Below are 22,180 nucleotides of genomic sequence, written 5' to 3'. Positions count from 1 at the left end.
TGTAATAACATAAATATATGAATGACTTTACCCAGATCCAGAAGAGAAAGCGATCCTTACAAAGGATTCCTACAAACTTTTAAGATAAGAAATGACCTTACAAAGGAACAGCGTCCTACCAACCAAGAGACAATGTTAGCTCGTATAGAGTTAGACATCGGGAAAATCTACATGAAACCACACTCTCCAGACTCAGATCTTTAGGAAATCAATAATACTGATTCTCAAATAACATAACTATGCAGAACAGCTCATTATAGATACAAGACTAGTTTTATTTACTGAGTTGCACAGACCATTGTTTGACTTCCCATCAGATGTTTTACCTGTAACAGCAAGGCAAGCTGTTGTCGAGCAAACTCTTTCTTCTGAAGGGCACAGCACCCCAAACACAGAACTGCCATATTTCTCACAGCTGGATGGACATTAGTTATGCCAGGAAGTATCTGGAAACAATAACAGACTTTATAGTTAAAATACATAAATCAAAATTAAAAAAATGACTACTAAGATGTGCTTATCCTGAAATCAAAAATCCATTTGATACAGGATGTGAAAGTGGTAACTACTCGTGTTTATCTAGCTAGAACTAGAAGAAGATTAACTATGGTGTTTGAAGTCAGCAATAAAATAATGGCAGTCCAGTAACTAAGGTATAACACAAAATCACAATTGTTACCACCAATAATAATAATTATAACAGAAACAACAAGGGCAGAGAACAAAATTGCTCACCACCCACAGACTGATACCCAGCCCAACCCAAGCAATGATCTGGGCCTTCCAGGTAACTCCCCCCAGTTTATATACTGGGCATGATGTGCTGTGGTATGGATATCCCTTTAACTAACTTGGGTCAGGTGTCCTGTCTGTGTTTCCTCCTGGCTTCCCATGCCCCCTCCTCACTGGCAAAGCATGAGACTGAAAAGCCCCTGATGGGAGTAAAAGTTACCTAGTAACAACTAAGATCATCAGTGTTATCAGTGCTGCTCTCAGACTAAAGTTGAAAACACAGCACTGTACCAGCTACTAGGAAGGAGAAAAATGACTGCTACTGCTGAACCCAGGACACATGTATATGGAATAGTTTTGAGAAGACAATAGTAAAAATCCAAGCAAAAGAAAAGCCATGCTAAATATAGGGTGAACTCTACAATGGCATCACTTTATATTTTTGCATTTACTAAAGAGTTCAAGTTTAAACAGCAAGAAATAAGATACCTCAAATCCCCAGTGTAATAATGAAAATCTAGCATGAACAATAAGAAAGCACAATCTTGGAGAAAAAAAAAGTGGAATAAACAACAAATGTGAAAATTAAGAACAGACCTAATAAAAAAAAAAAAAAAAAAAGGTTTCTGGGGGTTTCTGTGTCATAAACACTAGTTAGGATTTCTAAGAATACTTCTATACATCTGAAATAGATCAAGTGTGGCTCCATTTCATTTAAGGTAATCGAAATTGACATTGCAATTTTGTTTGTGGTTTGAATTCTAAGAATGCCCACACTGAGTCAGTCAGGTCAGCAGGCCCACTTGTCTCATTAGCAAAAAAGATCAAACCCAAATTCCTATAAAGCATCATGTAAACAGACTAAGCAGATATTTCCCAAGAATTCTTGTCATGGTCCCAGTGATTTGCAGCTGAGGGATACCAGAGCTGGGAGACCATGCCTAGCTACCTAATCATTCTATAATATTTATTTTTCTTGAAATTCCACAGATTACCTACTATGTAAGAATCAACTTATTTCATTTGTTTTGAGCTGGCTAGTTGCTAGCTTTAGGGGGGGGGGGGAAATCAGCAAATCCTTATTCCCTTTCTCCAATAACACTCACATCTTATGACTTCTACCCTCTCTCAGACCCTGCCTGCTCTTCTCCAGGTTACAAATAGGAAACTTGTTTAGTCATTCTTCATACAGAAGCCAGCCCATACTTTTCCTTGTTGCCCTTCTCTTGACCACTTCCAACTCTAGATAGATGGCCTAGGAATTGCACAGAGTATTCAGATGGGGGTACACCATTCATACAATGACATATTACTTTTCTCCATTTTGTTTGCATACTTGGTACAGTTAAAAGTCTCTAATATTCAGAAGTGTTCTTAAAAATCCATTCTCTTCACCATGAAAACTAGGAAGTATATACTGTTGACTATAAGAGGCTTATAATGCCACTGCCTGACTTTTCAATACAGAAGTAATTTTGCTCTTCAAAGATGCCAAGAAACAGAGAGGGCTGGAGGGAAATTCATCCAAACATCTTTCCTTGTACATGGAAGAGATGAAAAAAAGGTCTACAGGAGTTCCAGTCTCCCTTAGACGAAAAGCTTTTGACTAGGTGAAAAACAAGAAGATAAAATCATAAAAGTTCTCTATTAGAGATCTTGTAACTTCAGCTGATAAAAAAAATTCCAAATAATTAAAATACCAGCAACTGTGGTAAGGAGATTGCTTAGCACCACACTTGGCACAGTGTAACTCAGCACTGTTAAACACTGTCATACATTAGTTAAATGCTTACCATATTCTTGATTTATTTTAGTGTCCCTCTGCCACAACCAGATCTGGCACAGGAACTCAAGAAAGCACCGCCGAGACAGCAGGTTCTGGGAAGGCTTAAAAGCACGAAACACAGCACTACAGATACAGCAAAGTGACTGTGAAATAATCACAAGCTATCCTGCCAGCACCTAAGGATCAGCTATGATCTACCTGGTTTTATTATAACATAAATAGTATTTATTCCTATGTACCAGAGATTTGATGATTTCATTAATGGTTGGACCAATTCCTTTAGAGAAGGACATGATCTTCAGAAGCTCATAGCACATCGTCAGGCACTTCAACAGTGTTTCAGGATCATCCTTTTTGTGAGCCAGGGAAAAGAAAAACACACTGTTAATGAAAATTGTGACTGTGAGAAGGAGAATGGGGACACTTATCATAATTTTCCCCTACCCAAAAAAGCATTTCCTTGTCCACTACACATTTTTTGTGCTAGAATATTAATAAAAATCTTTCTATAAGCTATAATGAAAAGAGATTCAAGCTCATGTTTTCAATTAGTTAAAAGCAATAAAAAACAGGCCATTTAGGAATCCTTTAGTTACTCAAGGACAAAAGAGCAGTTTAAGTGCAATTCATTTTTTTGCTAAAGCATACCATCAGCTTCTGGTACAAGCAGGAAGAGAATACTAATACCATATGTGTTCATTTTCAAATTATAAAATTTAAATGATACAAGGCCAAACTACATTTGCTTTTAAAACAAGGAATAAACATCAAAACATAACCAGCACTTTGTAGTACAGGAAAGGAAGAGACCTTCTCCACATGCATTTCTTTAATTTCGGGTTGCTCTACTTCTTTTATCAGATCCTTTTTAATGTGTTCCAACTCAGTTATTTTCTCTTTTAACACTGATGCTTTACTGAAATCCTGCAGAGTAACGCATTCTTCCAAAGCTGCTTTTGCCTCAAAAAGTTTCACTTTTATTTCAGCCAACTGAAATACAAAGTAAAAAGAAAAGTAACATTATAATCTTTGTGGTATTAGCCAATAATACACTACTACATAAAAGTCTTACTAGATGGATTATGGTTTAAAAAATATATTTTCTTGTTAGCTACAATCTGCTTACCTTGAGCTCCCGCTTTCTAATTTCAGTAGCATCAGGCTGCTCAGCTGTAACAATCGGCTCACAAACTTCTGATATAATTTCTGCTATCTGTTGTTACAAACAGTATATTAGTGCAATTAATTTAATCTCAGATGTCAGATACTAGCCTTTTAACTTTTCCAAATTTAAAATACCATCCTTCTGAAAAAGTATTAAACATCTGTGCTGTTTCCCTTAACAGCCAATTCACTGCAAGTAAATCCTCAATTTGACAATACATAGCCTAACCATGAAAGTGGAAGGTTTTCCACCATTTAGCTAAGGTAAGCAAGAAAACAGAAAACTGTATATCCATGAGTAAGTTAAGCAGTTTCTATGCCAACAGTTCACAGTCACCCATCTCCTGTAGGTCTGAACACATGCTTTAAAAAGAATTACTGGTAACAAGCATGAGGTTTTTCACCTCTTACTATGTCAATCAAAACGCAACTAAGAACACTATCATTTAAAGGTCTATAAACCATCCCATGTAGTGTAAGAGGCTTCACAAGCAATTTAAATTCAAACTAAATACATGCATAGAACTAGAAGCTGAACTAGGCTGAGAGATTTGCAGCTGGTTAGGGGTTTTCTTTAAAGTCAGACCCATTACATAAATGAAAAACGAGACGAAACATGAGAAAAACTGAATGAAACAGAACAGTCTTATTTTATCTTGTATCAGATCACCACAGTGTAGCTTCCTCTCAAGCTGTACCAAACTAATGAAACATATTGAACCAGTGTATTTCACTAGAATAATAGAAATGTGCACATTTACTATTACTGTTGTACTATAATGCTCAGATTACTACAGTTCTGCCATTGCAGTCATATAACAAACCTATATCCTTGGTTCTCCCACTGAATTAAGTTTTCCAAAAGTGATTTCTGTCCTTCAGTCCAGGCTTCATTTAAAATATTTGGGGAAAACTGAGGGTCTATTTTCAGAAGTCAAGTTTAAATAATTAGGCTGTATATAAAGACTTCACTTGTACTAAAATATTTTTCTTATACAGGTTTTAATATCTATCTCAGCTAAAAGGAGGGAAGAGAAATTTGAAATCTGGAAATGTACATTACCCTCACTTCAAATGTTTAGTCAAAACTGCTTGGATCTAATACAATCAAGGATTCTGAAAGAGGCTGTTAAGGTTAAATACTTTATTAATTTGAGGATTGCATTTACAAAACCAGCCAAATATCTAATGATAAAGATCTTTAGACAACCACCAAATGCAACTATAGAAAAAAAAAAAAAAGGGGGTGGGGCGGGATACAGCAACACCGCCACCTAAATGTTTTTCCAAACTAAAAATATTTTAACTCCTGATATTTTTGTTACACTTCATTCATAAAGGCTGTTTGATATATAAAGGAGGCAAAGCCTAGAAAACAGTGAGCCGTTAAAATTACTTACAATTTGAATCCTTCTGTCATCATCGTTAACAATACTGAGTAATCTTTCCGTAAGTGGAGATATAAGGGCTGTTGAAATCACAGGTAGAATGAGGATCTTTTGTAAAGTAACCAACAGATGCTTTCTGTATGAAAGAGTAAAAAAAACTGTTTTTTTATTAAAGAAAACTGAAAATGTAAGAATATTTTTACCCACTTTCAGTTGCTGTGATGAAATATCTTATAAAAGAAACTTCTCTATAGCTATATTAACTGTTGAATATATTTTCTAACTTAGCAATGTTTGGGTTTTTTCCTAATTTTAGCTGATTTCTCTTGATTAGAAAATGCTGAATTTTTCAATCAGGTGTCACTACTGTCCAATGAAAGGTCATACCAGCAGAAAAGAGTCAAACTATCAATACTGTGGAATGCTTTTATAGAAATTATCTGGCTGGAAACTAAAAAAAGAAGATTACAAGTTCAACTCTCCTGCCAGTCTGTCACATGTACAATGTGTTCCACTGAGCATTTGAAATCATTGTTGTGTTTGTGCTATCATAACTGCCATTTTTCATAAAGTGCCTGTGGTGGTACGAACTTCCAAAGTTATTCTCTCTTATTACTTCACATTAAAAGGCTGTTCAAATTATAGGAATGACTCAGCAAATTCCAATTCAGCTTCTCATCTAAAACATCTGTAACGTTTTAAGCCTTAGTAGGCTGGGCTTAAAAAACACAAAAATGCAGGCTACTTACTGCAAGTCATCTGCTGAGAAGTAATCCATTGATCTCTTTTTGGTTTTTATATACTATATTCCAAATGAACAGTTCTGTAACTTCATAGTCTCAAGATTATGAAAACAACAATTTGTTCTCCCCAAGCAATGTTGTATCTGCATTAAAAACTCATTTTCCCATAAAAGTAAGCAGACAATATATGGCATACTTTGGGGAACAATTCCATTACAGAGACTGTGCCTTTTATTTTTAGCCAGCATAGGAACTAGATTTTGTCAGTCTGATCACGTTATTTTTCCAACAGAGACTCTATACGTCTCCACATGCATGAGTGCCATAAGCTTAATAACACAGATCTTACAAAGTTTACCTTCCTCCCTCTTCTGTGGTATCCATGCAGCCTATGATAAGAATCAGTTGCTGGCCTATAAATTCTTTTGTCATCAGGTTTTCAAAACAAGCAAAGTCTTCTCTTTGTTCTTCAGTAAGAACTGGCATATTTTGAAGGTAACTGCATCCAAATAGAAGATATAATTACATTCTGAATCATTGTTGGAAAGTTAAAAGGAAAAACAAGCAAGCAAACAAACAAACAACAAAAACCAGACACCACTTTCTTGTCCTGTATAAACAAGTGGTTATCTTAAATACAAACCTTAAAAATCAAGGTTTGTGTTCTCCTTTTCATAGATTAATAGTTCCAGAAGGTTATTTATCCCAAATAATGTAGTTTAAAAATACTGCACTTTATTAAAAAAAGACATTTGTTTGAAAATGCAAAACGGTAAGAAAACGACAAGTTATGCTTGCACATGTGATTTCAAGTTCTGTATCATAGAATCATAGATCATAGAATGGTTAGGGTTGAAAAGGACCTTAAGATCATCAAGTTCCAACCCCCCTGCCATGGGCAGGGACACCTTGCTCTAAACCATATCACCCAAGGCCTCGTCCAACCTGGCCTTGAACACTGCCAGGGATGGAGCATTCACAACCTCCCAGGGCAACCTATTCCAGTGCCTCACCACCCTAACAGGAAAGAATTTCTTCCTTCTATCCAATCTAAACTTCCCCTGTTTAAGTTTTAACCCATTACCCCTTGTCCTATCACTACAGTCCCTAATGAAGAGTCCATCCCCAGCATCCCTATATGCCCCCTTCAGATACTGGAAGGCTGCTATGAGGTTTCCACGCAGCATCTTAGGACTAACTGTATACATGTACCTTTTTTAATGCATACAGCTAGTATTTTTCTGCATATGTAGGTACTATATACTCTTCTACGTGCTCAGGAACATGATAGTGCCTACAAGAATAAATACAGGAAAACCATCCAAGTGCACTGTGAATTTTAAATGTTTTGTATGATCAAGTATGCCAGCACAGAACAATCTGTTGTCAGCTACTCAGACACATGGCATGGGAAGTACAACCACTCGGTACCATTTTGTTATTTTTCTAGAACCATTGCTCCTTTATCAAATTTTTATCCATCAATGACAGCATTTACATTCTCCAGAAAACCTGGAGTTAAACCTACTAGGTACAAGCTGTACTGGTACTGTACAAGCTATGAAAAATATATTTCCCTTTACCAGAGCTTTGCAGATACTTTTCAGCAACATCTCATTAAATTTAAGAGATTTTTAAAATTTCCTCAAAATGAGGACAAAAACTTTGCATATAGCTGCCATTTCAGGACAGCTGAAATTACAAAGTAGGCAACTGTTTCTGCTCGTTTAACAGAGTGTTACCTGCACCAGATAACAGTGAAATAACTAAATGAAGCTCATAATTCTGCACCTTTTCTTTTGTATCAATGGCCTGCAGCTTCTTGCTCCTCCTAAACAATAGTCTAACAGTACAAATAAAGACTTCAATGGTACAACTGCAAATCTTATCCAAAAACAACTGCTGGCACCATGAAGAGTTTAACAGTTGATACTACAAACAAGTACTAGTAAACCTAATTCATCTTATCTCAGCCTGTTGCTGAAAGGGAAGATAACTGAAAGTATTTTGAATAAGATTGGATGGAAAAAAAAAAAAAAACACACCTTTCTTTTGTTTTTAAGAGCAAATGTTTTATGGAATTTTAAAATAATTATGAATGAATAAATTTGCACATACTGGAATGGATCTAAAATGCACATACTGGAATGGATTCAAAATTAGGGAAGCACAGATGCTTCAGTTATTAAACTTTTATGAAACATGCTAGCACCTTCTACGTTGAAAAGTAGCAACGATTACTAGAAGTAATACTGGTATATATACTACAGTCACTGAAGTGAGAAAAGAATATGCATATTTTAAATTGAATCATCTATCAATGCATTTTTTTAGCAGGTCTGATTTATAATGTTTCAGGAAGCATCACTCTACATTTTGCAAATACAATACCTCAGTTAAGATTTCTCAGCAGTCACCATGCTCACAAATATAAATTCTGTTCAGATTTTATGTCACGACTAAAGAATCCCACAGAGACAAAAAAAAAAAAAACACAAACAAAGAAACTTTCACTTTTGTGAAAAGTTTGACTTAACAAAACACCCCCTCCCCCCCCCCCATAGTTCTGTAATTGGTCCGTAATTAGCTCATTTAGCAGCCTTTAAACATAAGTTTTTTGGGAAGCACAAGCAGGAGACAGAAGTGAAGGAACTTTCAGTTTCAGAAACACTTCTCTTGAGGACAGCATTGAAATGAAAAAGTGTCAGTTTCTGCAAGCTCTAAAAACCTCTTCCTGCAAGCTCTTTGCAAACACACAGCAATTTCTATAAGAACAGACAGACAAAGGATAGCTGCCTGTTAGAGACCAAGTATTGTGCTATCTTAAATGGCAAAGGATTAGATGCTATTGATGTATCAGGCCATTATGCAAAAAGACATTCCAAAAATTCTTTTAATGTTATAAATTTGCATTTTACAGTTTTTCTTTACTAGAAACAAATTCTTTCAAAAATCTTTTTTTAAAGTCTAAAAAAATCAAAACAAGAACTCAACAAAAAAAAACGAAAGAAAAGAAAAAAAAAAGAAAAATCACTATTCAAGCGCAACTTTGGCTTAGGAAAATGTGAATAGTTGCATAAAAGAAATATTTTTTACTTTAAAAAAATAATCTATTTTAGTGGCAAGAGATTTATTTGTAAATGCAGTGTACCTTAATAAATAATCTGCATATATAGCTGGTTCTGGCAACATCTGTTCTAGTAAAACTTCACCTTCTTCACCTTTTGATTTTAAATATTCGCAAAGACATCTCCAATATACCACATTCTCAGCTGTTAAGTCTTCCAGTGGAATCAGTTTTCTAAACAAAAGTAAAAAAATAAAATGCAGAGAGATAAATAAGATAGGATCAAAGATAACACATGCAGAGAAACAGATTATTTCCCAAGATTAAAATGAAATCCTGTCAAAGGTATTCACCTCAGAAATACTTAAAGACTGACAAAAATAGCTTCCTCTGTCTTGAGCAAGGACATTGAGCTCCCCAAGCCTCTCGCTACATTGCACTTCTCAGTATTGTAAATCAAGGCTGTTCATGCTACTTTGCAGAAAGATTCTGCTCAGCTTTTCAGACCTCTTAGTGCAACCACTCAAGTACCTTAACTCTCTGCAACACTGTTATCACTGCACAAGTCTAGAAAACTGAACTCTATTAATCTGCAGAAATGCAATAACTGCATTAAATTATTTTTCAGCTTCGGCTTATGGATTTTTTTGTTCCATTATTAATACAAGATCTTCCCATACCTCCAGTAGCAACAATAATATTATAATTATAATATTATAATTCCCATAATTCCAGTAGCAATCATAGCATGTCAAAAGCAAAGTTATAGAACTGCTTCTCAGTATTTCTGTGTGCTCATCCTCTGTTTACCAGCCATAGGACCCCCACTCCTTTTTATAATCATAGTCTTTTCTATGCCAAGCAAGGCATACAATCTTTTTTCAGGACCAGAATGGTAAGTTGTTCATTAATTCTACCTCTAACCAAAAAAGACAGACTATCACTGTCAGTGGTACTTTCACTCCCTTGAATCCCATTTTACTTGCAAACCACCAATAACAATTATGGTTTTTTTTCAGGCACATCAGAAGAAAAAAAAAAATAAAAAAAATCACTAACACATAGATGAAAATTGACCATTTGATGTGTTCCCATTAATCTGGCATGTCTTAATTTAAAAGTAAATTTAACAAAAATACTTAGGCATTTGAAGTCTGATTTCTCATACTGATAGTGCATCAATCAAGCTCTAGTCAGAAACGTCATACAAGAACAAGTCTAATATTCTTCGTAAATCAAATAACTTCATTACAAGCTGAATGATTTCACTCACTTCTCAGTGTCATTAGTCTAATAGATCTACTGCTAGTCTCAGCCCAGTCTTTCAGAATGGAACCCCCATTTTGTGTTGGATCAAAGTCAGACTGACAAGTCCATAGCCAGATAAATTTTTCCTCTCAACCTCTGAAGATTTTGGCACATTTTCAGAGGCTCTAAGAAATTACTGATATTTTTTGAAGCCAGTCAGGTCCACAGCAATAGCTTTGGAGTGTAATATGTGTAGCATCAACTGATTTCAAAACATCTGGCGTAAGCTACCACTAGAATGCAAGACACTTTATACTATAACATTACACATTTTTCCCCCAAAATACAGAATGAGATTTTGTTATGATTCTTCAAATCAGTGACATTTGTCATTTAAGTTTATAACCTGAGACTAGACATCTACCACTAATAATCATTCTACACTGGTTGCCTCAATTAACTCCAGTCATTTCTTCTCACACATTTTTGCCTTCTCGAGCAACTTCCTACAACTTCTAATTTCTTCTTTTCTTATCCCCTTTGGTTTTACAGACCTTCATAGTCATCACATCATATTTTTCATATCTTATAAATTTACTTAATCAAATTCTATAAAACATTAACAGTGGCCAAGAAGCCTCTAGGATACCAACTTCTGGTAAACTCCGTTAATACAAGTAAAATACGTCCAAAAGAAGGCTGAAATACAAGTCCAGTAATTCCATTCTGTTTGGTTCTCCATCGAGTTTGTGGATAACTGAACCAGCCCCACACTGTGCTCTCTCTAGCTTAACAGATAAGGTAGAGGGAAGCCAAAGAGAACTAGGAAACACGTGAGAATGATCAGAAGCATTAATGAGGAGAAACAGAAGAAAGGGAGTTTTTAAGTAAAACAGTTAAAAAGAGAAAAATCATAGCTGTGGGGTAAACTGAAGCATTGCCTTTATTGTAAGCTGTACAGACTGTACAGGAGATAAAATAAATTAGACTAAGTTATTATTCAAAAAGCTTGTTTAGTTGATTAATTTACTGCCCCCTCTTAAATTCTAAATGTGTGATTTTTGGAGTGTCCAGGAAAGAAATCAGAGACATTTTTCACTTTTTCCCCTTGCTTATCTGGCACAGTCATTTTCAGCTGCTGAACACAGATCTTTAAAATAAATAAATAAAAAAATCCACCAGAAAGAAGTCCAAATAGAAATAGAAAAGCACATCCAAAAACACTTAAGAGCACAAACATCGAGGGGACATCATGGCTTACACTAGTCTTTTATCACAGGTAATAGTTACCCTGCTCCCCATTTAGATGTAATCTTTGATATTCTTATACAAAACATTCAGTTTCTAGGAATGAAATCTGATCTGCATACCTGCTGTCAAGGTTTTTACAGTTATGAACAAAGTTAGCAAGTGGGGATAATGAAAACATAGCATTTAGTACTGGGGTGGCCACTTCTGGGCAGTTTTCCACATCCAGTCGATGAAGGAATTCCAAAACATCCCCCTCAGTCATTTGTAACCAGGCTTGAAGTAGCTTCTTCTTTATTACCTCCTTAACAGCATCTAATAATACAGGAATTTAAAATGTTAAACGACAAAACAATAACAAATTTCAAACATACTTTCATAAATACTATTTCTGTGGAAGGCTTTATAGAAAGAATTTATTATACTGTTGAACTTAACATCACCTTAAGAAAGAAGGAAAACAAACAAACAAAAAAAAAAAAACCAACAATCCCCCCCAAACAATTAAACAAGAGCCACCTATAGGGCACTACTACATTTTTGAGGCAACATAGTTCCCTATCCCCAAAAGGAAAAGAAAAAACCAAACCAAAACCAAACCAAAACTAAAACGACCCAAACAAAAAAGACCCCTTGACAAAGAAAGAAGATGGCACCTCAACCCAAAATATCTAGAGACCATGAACTCTTGCAGATGAAGGAAATATCTAAGGAAGCATGATTATATACATTTCAGGCATTTAGAACTGGCCACTTTCAGAGGCAGGATACTACTGTACAGACCTTTAGCCTAAACTGCTACACAGAATTCTTGTGTTAATTCAGATATTCCACTGGTTTCTGAAATTTACATAAAGAGCCCTTCTTCCCCATTGCCACAATGAACAAATAGTTTTTGGATCAGCAGAGTACTAGTTAATCAAGGAAAAAAATATTTATGGGAACAACTAGAACACATACATCATAAATGCGTACACACAGATTTAACCACAGAAGTAGAAAGGCTGATAGTCTGGAGGAAGTAAAAACATACTAACTAAGGAGTGATACATGTATGCTTTTAGGACTTTATAGAAAACAATATCCAATGCAAGGGAAACAAAGTCCACACACCCACACTGACAACCTTCATCTTTCCTCTTACATGTAACTTATGGTAATAAAACCAGCACTTAAATGCAGTAAGGAATTCAAAAAGATCTGTAGAAAGGCCTTGAAAGAGATAAATTAAGGTCCTGAGAAACCTCTCAAAGAAATTGAGAAGCATAAACTACTAGAATGTAGTAGAATGAAAGAAAGCAAGAGTGGAAAACTGAGAGCTTGAATGCACCCTGAAAAGCAGAAGTAAGCAGAATCTGGATTATGTCTTCTAGGTCTTGTTTAATTATAAACCCTTGTTCTGAAGCCAATATGGAAAAACAAAAGTTTCAACCTAGCAACCTTGAACGAGCAGATTCCTCCCATGTTAGCTTAGGAGTTACTCAGATAAGCAATTTTGATAAACATGCTCAAGACTACAGAATTTGCAAAACAGATCAAAATCAGGGAATACTAGTGGACTTATATACAAATGCAGCCCATTTGGAACAAATTTTTACTCAACAAAGAGCATGTGATATCAAAATCAGTGAGACTACATACTCTGGCAGATACTTTCCCTTGTGATTCTATGTGTCAAGAAAAAGAGCAAGTCCTCAGTAGCCAAAAAGAAAGGTAGATCAATCAAAACATATGCATACATGACACACCTTTAAGAGCTGCAGTTACCAGTGAACACAGTACTTTTGCTCTCAAAGTGAATATCCACATAGGTCCTATTTCTCACAGTTCACAAGCATCCCGTCACTAAATAAGGAAAATTCTCAAGAGTAAAATTCAACAGGCCTTAGTACAGACTTTCCAAACAATATATGTGGGTAACACAGTAGCACTTAGTAAAACAGGCAGCTTTCATTGGGAAATTCATGTATATAATTTCTATTATTGCAAATAAAAACTATGCTCTAAGACAGAGACCAAAACTGTCTCACTTGGATGCATGTGACCTTTTGATCTTTTGGCAACAACACACACAATTATAGGTACATTCTGAATGGCTTTTTATATAAAGTGATACAGCACAGAAGACATCAAAAAGAATAAAGCTGCTGCATGATGAAATAAATGAAGGTCAGTCAAAAAGCCAGTAAGAAAACATTCAAGCTAGTCAAATGAAAAAATAACCAGCTTAGAAGATTTCTCTCTGAAAGCACACAAGAAACATTTTCAAACAACTGTCAAACTGATGTTAATGTTCACATTTCAATTCTTTAATGCATGTATTAGTTACAAAAATATCTGTAATGAAACGTTTCAAAATACACTGAATTAAATAACTACATGTTTCTACTACTGTGTTTAATTACATTGCTTTTTAATTTTAGTAGTATTTGGTCCTACTTTAAAGCTCAGTGGCTTTCAAGTTTTTTGAAAGTGAAATCCTTTTCTGGTTTATACAGTACAAGGGGACTAGAAAACCAAAGTAGCAAGCAGAATATCTTGTGTTTAAACATTTCCTTGTACCTCATGACTCCCCCTGAACTCTTCATTATTGCTACCACAGCTTCTGTATGAATTATCCCCAAAACATCAGAAAGTATTCTCTCAAATATTTATATTAAAATGTTGAAAAAGACCATCTCTTACCAGATCTGTCATTAAGTCCTTGTTGCAACAATTTTACTCTCTGTGCTATTGACAAAGCTCTCATATGAACTTTTTCTGCCAAAACCTTAATAAAAAAAATAAATAGTTAAAATACATTTTACAAATGATAACTGAATTCATTAACTATGTTTTATCCATGCATGGAAAGTCAATAAAAGACTGTAATATTGATACCAACAGCACTGCACCAATACGTTAATGAGCAGATTCTTGTGCATGGAAGAAAACATAAAATAAAAATCAGGAATAAAGTTAACAACCAGCTCAGAAGCTGGACAGCACTAACTGAATGAGACACCTGAATATGAAAAGTATTATCTCTCTTTAAACCTCCAAGAGCAATGAATACTTGCAATGAAATGCCTGAAGTATGTACTTAAAGCCCAGTAACAAAGAGATTCAGTTAAAAAAACAGAATTTAAGAAAGAGCAGAAGATGGTTCTGTGTGAAAAGATAGAATAATTTGTTTGAAGAGCTTACCTAAGATGCCTCCAGTAAAAATGTATGTAGCAGCATACCTTCTTGACCTTACCTCTAGATGTAAAGACTGATGCTTCTTAAAATTGGAATACCAAAATTATGCAATTTTTTATACTAGTTTTGTTGTGATCCCAACTTTACTGAATTATTGATTATAAAGCAACATAGAAGAAAATTTGCTTCACAAACATCACAAAATGTATGGTTAGAAAACAGCAAAAGTATAAATTATATATATGATCTGTTGTATGATCCTGAAGAGCCAAGTACTACCATAACACTAATTTCTATCAAGCTAGCTGTGTAATCAGGTTCAGAGGTTTTAACTTGAGAACTTGTGAGGAAAAAATAAAAAATTAAAAATCACTCCCCTCAAAATGTTGGTAAGTGAAAATAATTTAGCAGTTCTTACTGTTTAAGCAGTGAAAGATAATGCAAGATTTAAAGACCTTTTCTTAAGTCAGTCTTTGAAAGGAATGTCAAGCGATTCAGTTTACCTCATACGCCAGCTTCCTGACAGCTTCCTTTACATCCATCGTGCGGCTTACAATTATAGGCAAAGTCCTTGCTGATGGAGCAATACAGGAGAGCACTGCACGCCTCACTTCTGAATTTGAATCATTTTCAAGCAATGTGCTGTAAACTGAAAGTAAAAGAGTCATAATAATGTTTTCATTAGTTTGAAACATGATAGAAAAAACCTAAAAACCCTACAGCTGTTATTAAACCCCTCCCCTGCACAGCTCATACAAATTCAGGGAACAGTTTAGGGTCACAGTCTTAAGATTTATGACAACTACATGCTTGTGCAATGATATCAAAAGAAACTCAACTACAGAAATAATATTTGCAATCATAAGTAGGATCTACAGTTAATAACTCCAAAATTTGCTGCTCTAGATCCTGTTTATAAATGACAATTTTGTCATTAATTGGGGAATAAAAACCCACAAACCTTCCAAATGTTGACTCCTTAACACCTTTATTCACTGGCTATCCATCCTTGTTACCTTTGAGACGGATTCTCAAATTTTCCTATAAATGGAAACCTGCAATCTCCATTAAGCCTACCAAAATTCAAACAGCAAATCTCCCACGTAATGCTCTTTACTGTATTCTTGACCCTTCTTCAAAATTAAAAGCAACGACAAAAAATTAATCAGAGAATACTTGAATTCACCTTCTTGCTTTGTGAGATTATGATTAACTATTAAATTTACATGCTCCTATACAAGCAACTTACAAGCAAACACTTAGAAAATATAACTTCAAAGAAGGTACCTGAACAACAATAAACAACTAACTCTTTGCAAAAGACAGTATGTAAAGTTCAATCAGGTATAATTTACATAACAGCTCTGCTGGTACAAACCTACATCTAATTGAGGCAATGGAAGTAGAGGCTAAGTTAAGAATCACACCATATACAAAGAAACCTAAAAAGGCATAAAACCAGCATCAGGAACCCTGGGTTCCAAAGGTGCTAATCTCTTAAAGTGAACCATTAATAAGATGAGATCGAGTGGGAGTGGGGGACACACAAAAATCATAGTTCAGCAATGTCAGTAACCAGCTTGCCTCTCCTGGGGCAGAAAGGCATAATGTGAGACAAAATTATTTCTTTTCCCATTATCATCTCTACCCCTCTAAGTGGTTTTGTGCAAATTCAACCATTTAATACTACAAAAGGGTGCTTAGAGGGTAAGAACTGGGCAAGCATGTGTCGCATCTCCACCGCAATTCACAACATGTCATTACTCTTATCATCCTTCAGTTATATTCAGGTCACAGGATAGACTGAACACAATATCATTTGTCTGTCACTTAATCCCCAGTGGATCTGTCTTTCAAGAAGTTCTGTCTTTTCCCCTTGAACAAACATGACTGACTGTTGCATCTACAACCTCCTCTAGCAGAGAGAGACAGAGTTTATGAATGAAGAACACCCTCTAACATTTGTTTACTCAATGCTTTAAAAAAATGTTTAAAAATGTTTCAAACTAATAAAAAAATCAACAAATCTGTTTTAAAAGAGGAAAATAAACAATACTACTTACTATTAACAACAGGACAGTTTTCATCCTTAGGATCTTGAAGTCTCGACAGGGCCAAAACAGCTTGAATTCTCACATTTGAAAATTTATCTTTAAGTCTAACCAGCATAGCTTCATTAATTTTATCAAATAAGTCATCATCAATTTGGGCATTCTCTGGCATGTTTCCCAAAATCTTATTAACAAGCTGACATGCTCGAAACCGAACTGCATGACTGTTCGCATTGTGAGACTTGGGGGGAAAAAAAAAAAAAGTATTCCTGTAATCACAATTTTCTCATTTCTAACTTAAGGCTATTGACATGCACATGTAAGTAGCTGGCACTGTATACAGTATATAAAACATGCACCTCTATTTCAAAAGCTTTTCCCACTTAAGTTCATTTTTAATAAGATTAAAAAGTCACAGAACTGGAAAACAGCTATGGCCCATCACCTAGGTCAGGGGCACTTTACATAATTAGCAACACCTTCACAAAGGAAGAAACATGTATATCACCTAATATAGACTACATTAGCTAACTTACACTGTCGCCATAAAATATTAGGAGGACAAAAAAAAAAAAAACAATAGCAACAATGGCTAGTGATTTTGGCCTGATAAACAATTTAAGAAAATTTAATTATACTTGTGTTTTCATGTTATTTGAACTGTTGATCTTTCTATATAAGACTTGCAATAAGCAGAAACAAGTAATACATATGCCAACCATACTTCTATGAAAGATCGTGCAAATACTTTTACTTAGAGACAGTGTTAATTCATTTCCAAAACAGTTCCACAAATTCACACTTGTAAGTGCACCTATAGCAGAGCCTATAATAACACAACTAATAGACAAATAAAAGAACAGTTTATATTTTCTCACAGGCCTAACTTTTCAAATCCAGTTGTTGCAAGGTGTGTGTGTGTGTGTGTTTGGGCGTGTGATGTTACTTGTAAAGCACGAGCTTTGCCTTACTTTCACTTTTTAAGTCGTAGTGTGCAGGTATAGCACCAGAAAGTTTTCCTCACCACGTGTTTTCTATTTGTCGTGTTAAATATTTAATAATGTGCTACTGTACCTCAAGCAGAAAGTTAAACACATAGTTCAGAAGCAAATTATCCTCTTCTCCTGCCTCACTACCATCCTCTTTCTCCATTTGACAAAATGAAGTAACAAATCTAGCCGCAAAATCGATCACTTGTTCCACAGCAGGTTCCCGTCTGTAGATTATCATAGCATACTTAAGGAAATGAATGAATTTTTCATGAAAATCTTCCTTATCACTCAACTGGAAAAAAAAAAAGAAAAAAAAAAGAAAAAAAAAGAAAACTAAGCCACAGCAAAAGACAACTACCCGGTTCATCTTTCAAAAACAGTACCACAGAAAAATTGACAGCTTCCACTTAAATATTTAAAGCCGTTAGAGCACACCCACTGTTGTGCACTCTTCACTGAATATTTAGCTTTAATTCTACAGCAAGCATATATCCTGTCCGCTGGGGCTCGTTCTGGAGTGTACATTTACTTGCTGACAGGTTTCAGAACGGCAATCAACACCATCATCCATTATTAACCTGTGTCACCCCTGCTTCTAGGGTATCCAACCACCTTCCAGCAACATCATTAATACCTGCCGTGAGCTGTCCTTATACCATGCTCGCAGCAGGTAACTGCGTACAACAGTTTAGCCTGTGGCTCGTTAAAGTTTTGTTGTTCGGGAGGTTTTCCTGGTTTTTTTTTTCTTTTAAGTCGCAGGTGTCTAACACTTCTTTTAGGGGGACCACGGCCAAAGAGGCCCCCTGAGAAAAAGGCAGGGCCGCCGCTGAGCGCCCTCGCTCTGCCCTCAGTGCAGCGGGACCCCGGCCCGAGAGCAAGCGTACCTGGTCATAGGTACTCTTCAAAGCCAGAACAAGCTTCGCGCGGTTCTGGTGAGGCTTCTGGGCTAGCTGAAAGGCTTCTTTGATCTGCAGCTTCTTTTTTGCTCTCATGGCTATAGAGAAGGGGGACGGTCACGGAAGAACTCTCCTGCTCCGGGATACTCTTAGAACGGAGCCGCCCCGGGAGGCGGAAAGCTGCTGTTCCTGCACGGCAGAGAGGCCGTTCCTAACGGCTAACCAAGGCTCCCGCTCAACTGCTAGGCCAGGCGAGGCCACCCCTGCTCTTCTGTCTCCAGCCGCAGGGCCGCCACGGGAGCCCGTCCCGCGCCACCAACAGTGCGCTCACCAGCAACGGCCGCAGCGCCCGCGCCAACACCTTCAAACCGGGCGCGAGTACCGCTCCAGCTCTCGCGAGAGGATCAGCGGGCGGGGACAGGGGGAGAAGCGCGTGCTCGTGCCTGAGCGCTGGAGGCGGGGTAGGGCCTGGGTGATGACGAGCGGCGGTTAGTCGGGGAGCGCGCGGGAAGTGTCGCGCCGCCATGTTCCCGTGGGGAGGGCGAGGGGTGAGAGAGAAGAGGGTGGGGCGGTGCTGCGTTGAGGAGATTTCGCCTGCGCCTCTTAGGGCGCGCTCCCAACCTGAACGGCGGTTGTTTTAAAGCAGGCTCGAGGTCATCCACGTTGCGGCTATGGAGGAGTACATGGTAATAGGATTTTCAGAAAGTACGTCAATGCAAAATAGCTGAGTAGGGCTCATAAACTATCTTGCTGCCATTAGCCACTCTCCCCAGGTCCTCTCCGGACGGGATCTTCTGGAAAAATGAATGTAGTTATATTTTGTAAACGGGAACCTTACACTCAAGTAATTGGGGTAGTGAACGAAGGAAGCTCAGCCTGTGTCTAAAGGTAATAAAGGCCCTTTGGAGAACGGTCATCCAGCGAGACAAAAAATGCTCAGCTATGCTATCTAGAGCGAGGTGTGTTTGCCTGTTTTAAAGTTCACTTTTTCTTGTTTTAAAGATTTAGGAAACAACAGGGGCTAAGTTTACTACATAACCAGTTAAGTAACTGGTTACTTAGTTCCCTGGGTGAACCACCTAAGCTGAATCCAACTTGCAGAGTGCTTCTTATTGAAACATTGTGATTTGTATCAGCTATGAGGGAAAAGATAGCTATTATGAATAATCGACTTTTGGGACTCCATGTTTGTGTTCCTTCCAGACTAAATCTTTTACTAGTGGAAATTTTCCCCAAGATGTCAAGCATTTGTTGTGAGCCTAATGTTTTCCCAGAAATCCTTAAACTTGTGAGCAGTAATAAATTCTGTATCTCCTTAAAATCAGGAAAGATAAGTAAACTCAAACTCCAGAGGTATGTTATGGGTTACAAAAGATAGTGTGAGTCGGGGACTGATATTTAATGAGAAGCAAGGAAGAAGATGATTGGCTGAGGGAAAACATCCTGAGCATATATTAACTACAGGGTTGTATATTAATTAGAGGACTACAGACACCGTTCAAAACTGTGGACAGAAGTAGATAACTCTGGACACTCAGAACTCCAGGTATTTCATGTCTATATGTGTTTAGGCCCTAAAAACAAAAGGTGTCTGATTACCTCAAGTGATGACAATTATTTGTAAGGACAGATGACATACTATCAAACGACAGTACGTCAAATAGGCGGGACGCATCCTGAAGAAGTGTCATTTTTGACTTTCTAAGACAAAAAAAAATTAAAAATAATAATAAAAAAAATCTAACAAGAGAAAAGCGCTAGGGGTCAGTCTTGTTCCAGATCTGGATTTTCCCAGGGTTTTATTTAAGAAGCAGATTTTATGAAGGAAATAGTAGAATGATTTTCCCTTTATGGTTGTGTCAAGGATTATGGGGTATACAAGCTGTGTGAAGAATGGAGGGCAGCAGCAGAACGAAAAAGCATTCTATTTTATAGATAAAAAGAAATTTTACAATTATACATGTGGCAGAGTTGTTTTCTCATGACATACTGTACTACCGTGCATTTGTGTATGTTTAAAACATACCAGCTTTTTAAATGTTGAGTCTTTTGCATTAATTGAAAAAAAAAAAAACGGTTCCGGCGCAATCTGCATCTGCTTTTAGAGAGTGGGAAACGGATTCTACATTCACAAGTGCAGCACTAACATAGAATTTTATATGTTAACATTTTTCTAAAAGATTTTATTTCATGTTGGAGAAATAGTCACTCTACAAAAGCATAATCAGCAGCAAATCCTTAATGAGTTAAGGTTTTTGTAAGGTTATATTTTCTCGGAAATAAGATATTTTTACTGGGCAATTAACTCCATGAATCTTTTTTCACCATAGGAGTCTGTTTGTGGAGAGGAGGATGGAAACAGGAAGAGAAGAGCTGGTAAAACTTTGTGATCATTGTGATTTTAAAACACCAGGACTTTTGTTTTAACTGAAACCAATAATGCAAATTTACTTATGTTTGATTTACATATATTTAGCAGACCAGTTGTGTCTACCTGCATCCCAGATCCACTGATGGAGGATTTCCTTGGTGAATACCTTGCAGTCCCTTACGATGGATTTTACCCAGGATATGAAATCTGTTTCTTGAGGTCTGTTTTAAATATTTCTGTTAGACTTTGTACTTCTTGGTAGAAATAGAAATTGGGCTCCTGTTATGCCATATTGAAATCTTAACCCAGTTAGGTATACTGGCTTTAAGGGTAAATACTGTACAGGGGTCCAGATTCCCAGTATCAGAATTGGTATTTCACGTGTAGGTATATCACATGCTGAAGTAGGATCACAAATATTGGCCATTCAGGCTTTGCTCCACGTGGAGTGTACCTGTGATACTGGATACTTGTTAAACTGATAGAGGCGTTTGCTGTCCTAGTTTTTACAGGTTAAGTTTCAAGACCTTGACTGCACTAATAAGCCTTAATGGCCTCTGACCAGACTCAGCTGGGGCTTCCAGCCATGCCTCTTGCCCAGTAGCCCTATTTCAGCTCAGCCTTGGGTCTTCAGTCCTTTTCTAAGCTAACTTGACTCAGTAAGGGCTACCTGCTTCCTGAGGGATGGATACAGTGATTGACTGGGAGGGCAGGGATCTCACCTGCAGTACAGGCTTGGAGGTTGCGAATAGTGGGTTTCACAGTCCTATCTGAAAAAGGAAGCAATGATGAAACTCAGAACCTTGGATGGTGCTTCAGGCTCCAGAGCAAAGTATACTCCAATAATTTAAGCTTGTTTTGTTGTCCTTTGAAATACTGACCTTATCTCCTATGCTATGCTCTACTTCTGCTTGTCTCTACTTCTCACCCACTGTTTCAGATACTTTCTCTTTCCTTTGTCAGTCCTGTGTGTGAACAAACGCACAGTACCATAGAGTAAGCCAGACTTGCTGCATGACAGTTACTTTCTGGTAATTTTAGATGAAGGTCACTGGATAAAAAGTCCAGGTAAATAAGGGAAGTTGTTTTTATGCTATTTAGTTTTTCAAGAGCTTTTGTAACTGATGCATCTGTTTGGTTCCAGTCCTTCAATTCTGTATGCTGAGTGGGGTCAAAAAACTGCTGTGGGACCTGGGAGAGACTGAACTGAAATCAGGCTCCACTGGCCATTGTCTCAAAGACTGATATGAGAAGCTGAATACTATCACGAAGATGGCTGTGAGGAGCTGAGATGGGACTCCACTGTCCATTATC

The 22,180-nt window shown here is 36.8% G+C and overlaps 1 protein-coding gene across 2 annotated transcripts in view; it reads right to left on the bottom strand.

Moving 5' to 3' along the window:
* NCAPG (non-SMC condensin I complex subunit G) overlaps window positions 1-18,633 on the bottom strand; it is a 28,534-nt gene extending 9,901 nt beyond the window's left edge. For both annotated transcript variants that reach the window (XM_061379716.1, XM_061379718.1), the window contains exons 1-13: window positions 18,484-18,633; window positions 17,682-17,891; window positions 16,620-16,848; window positions 15,060-15,205; window positions 14,062-14,146; window positions 11,499-11,691; window positions 8,965-9,114; window positions 6,172-6,312; window positions 5,083-5,206; window positions 3,645-3,731; window positions 3,329-3,508; window positions 2,758-2,868; window positions 327-446 (exon numbers count right to left, since the gene is read on the bottom strand). In XM_061379716.1, the coding sequence (XP_061235700.1) occupies window positions 327-446; window positions 2,758-2,868; window positions 3,329-3,508; window positions 3,645-3,731; window positions 5,083-5,206; window positions 6,172-6,312; window positions 8,965-9,114; window positions 11,499-11,691; window positions 14,062-14,146; window positions 15,060-15,205; window positions 16,620-16,848; window positions 17,682-17,891; window positions 18,484-18,591 (1,884 nt within the window). In that variant the 5' untranslated portion in view covers window positions 18,592-18,633. The remainder of the gene's footprint in view (window positions 1-326; window positions 447-2,757; window positions 2,869-3,328; window positions 3,509-3,644; window positions 3,732-5,082; window positions 5,207-6,171; window positions 6,313-8,964; window positions 9,115-11,498; window positions 11,692-14,061; window positions 14,147-15,059; window positions 15,206-16,619; window positions 16,849-17,681; window positions 17,892-18,483) is intronic.
* Window positions 18,634-22,180: the final 3,547 nt, after the last annotated feature.

The sequence above is a fragment of the Neopsephotus bourkii genome, unplaced genomic scaffold (assembly GCF_033783945.1).
Source record: "Neopsephotus bourkii isolate Nb327-2 ecotype Australia unplaced genomic scaffold, CSIRO-AGI_Nbou_v1 NB_1780, whole genome shotgun sequence".
In the NCBI taxonomy this organism is placed as follows: Eukaryota; Metazoa; Chordata; class Aves; order Psittaciformes; family Psittacidae; genus Neopsephotus; species Neopsephotus bourkii.
The sequence above is the reverse complement of the archived record's forward strand: the minus strand, read 5'-3'. Positions and strand labels throughout refer to the sequence as shown.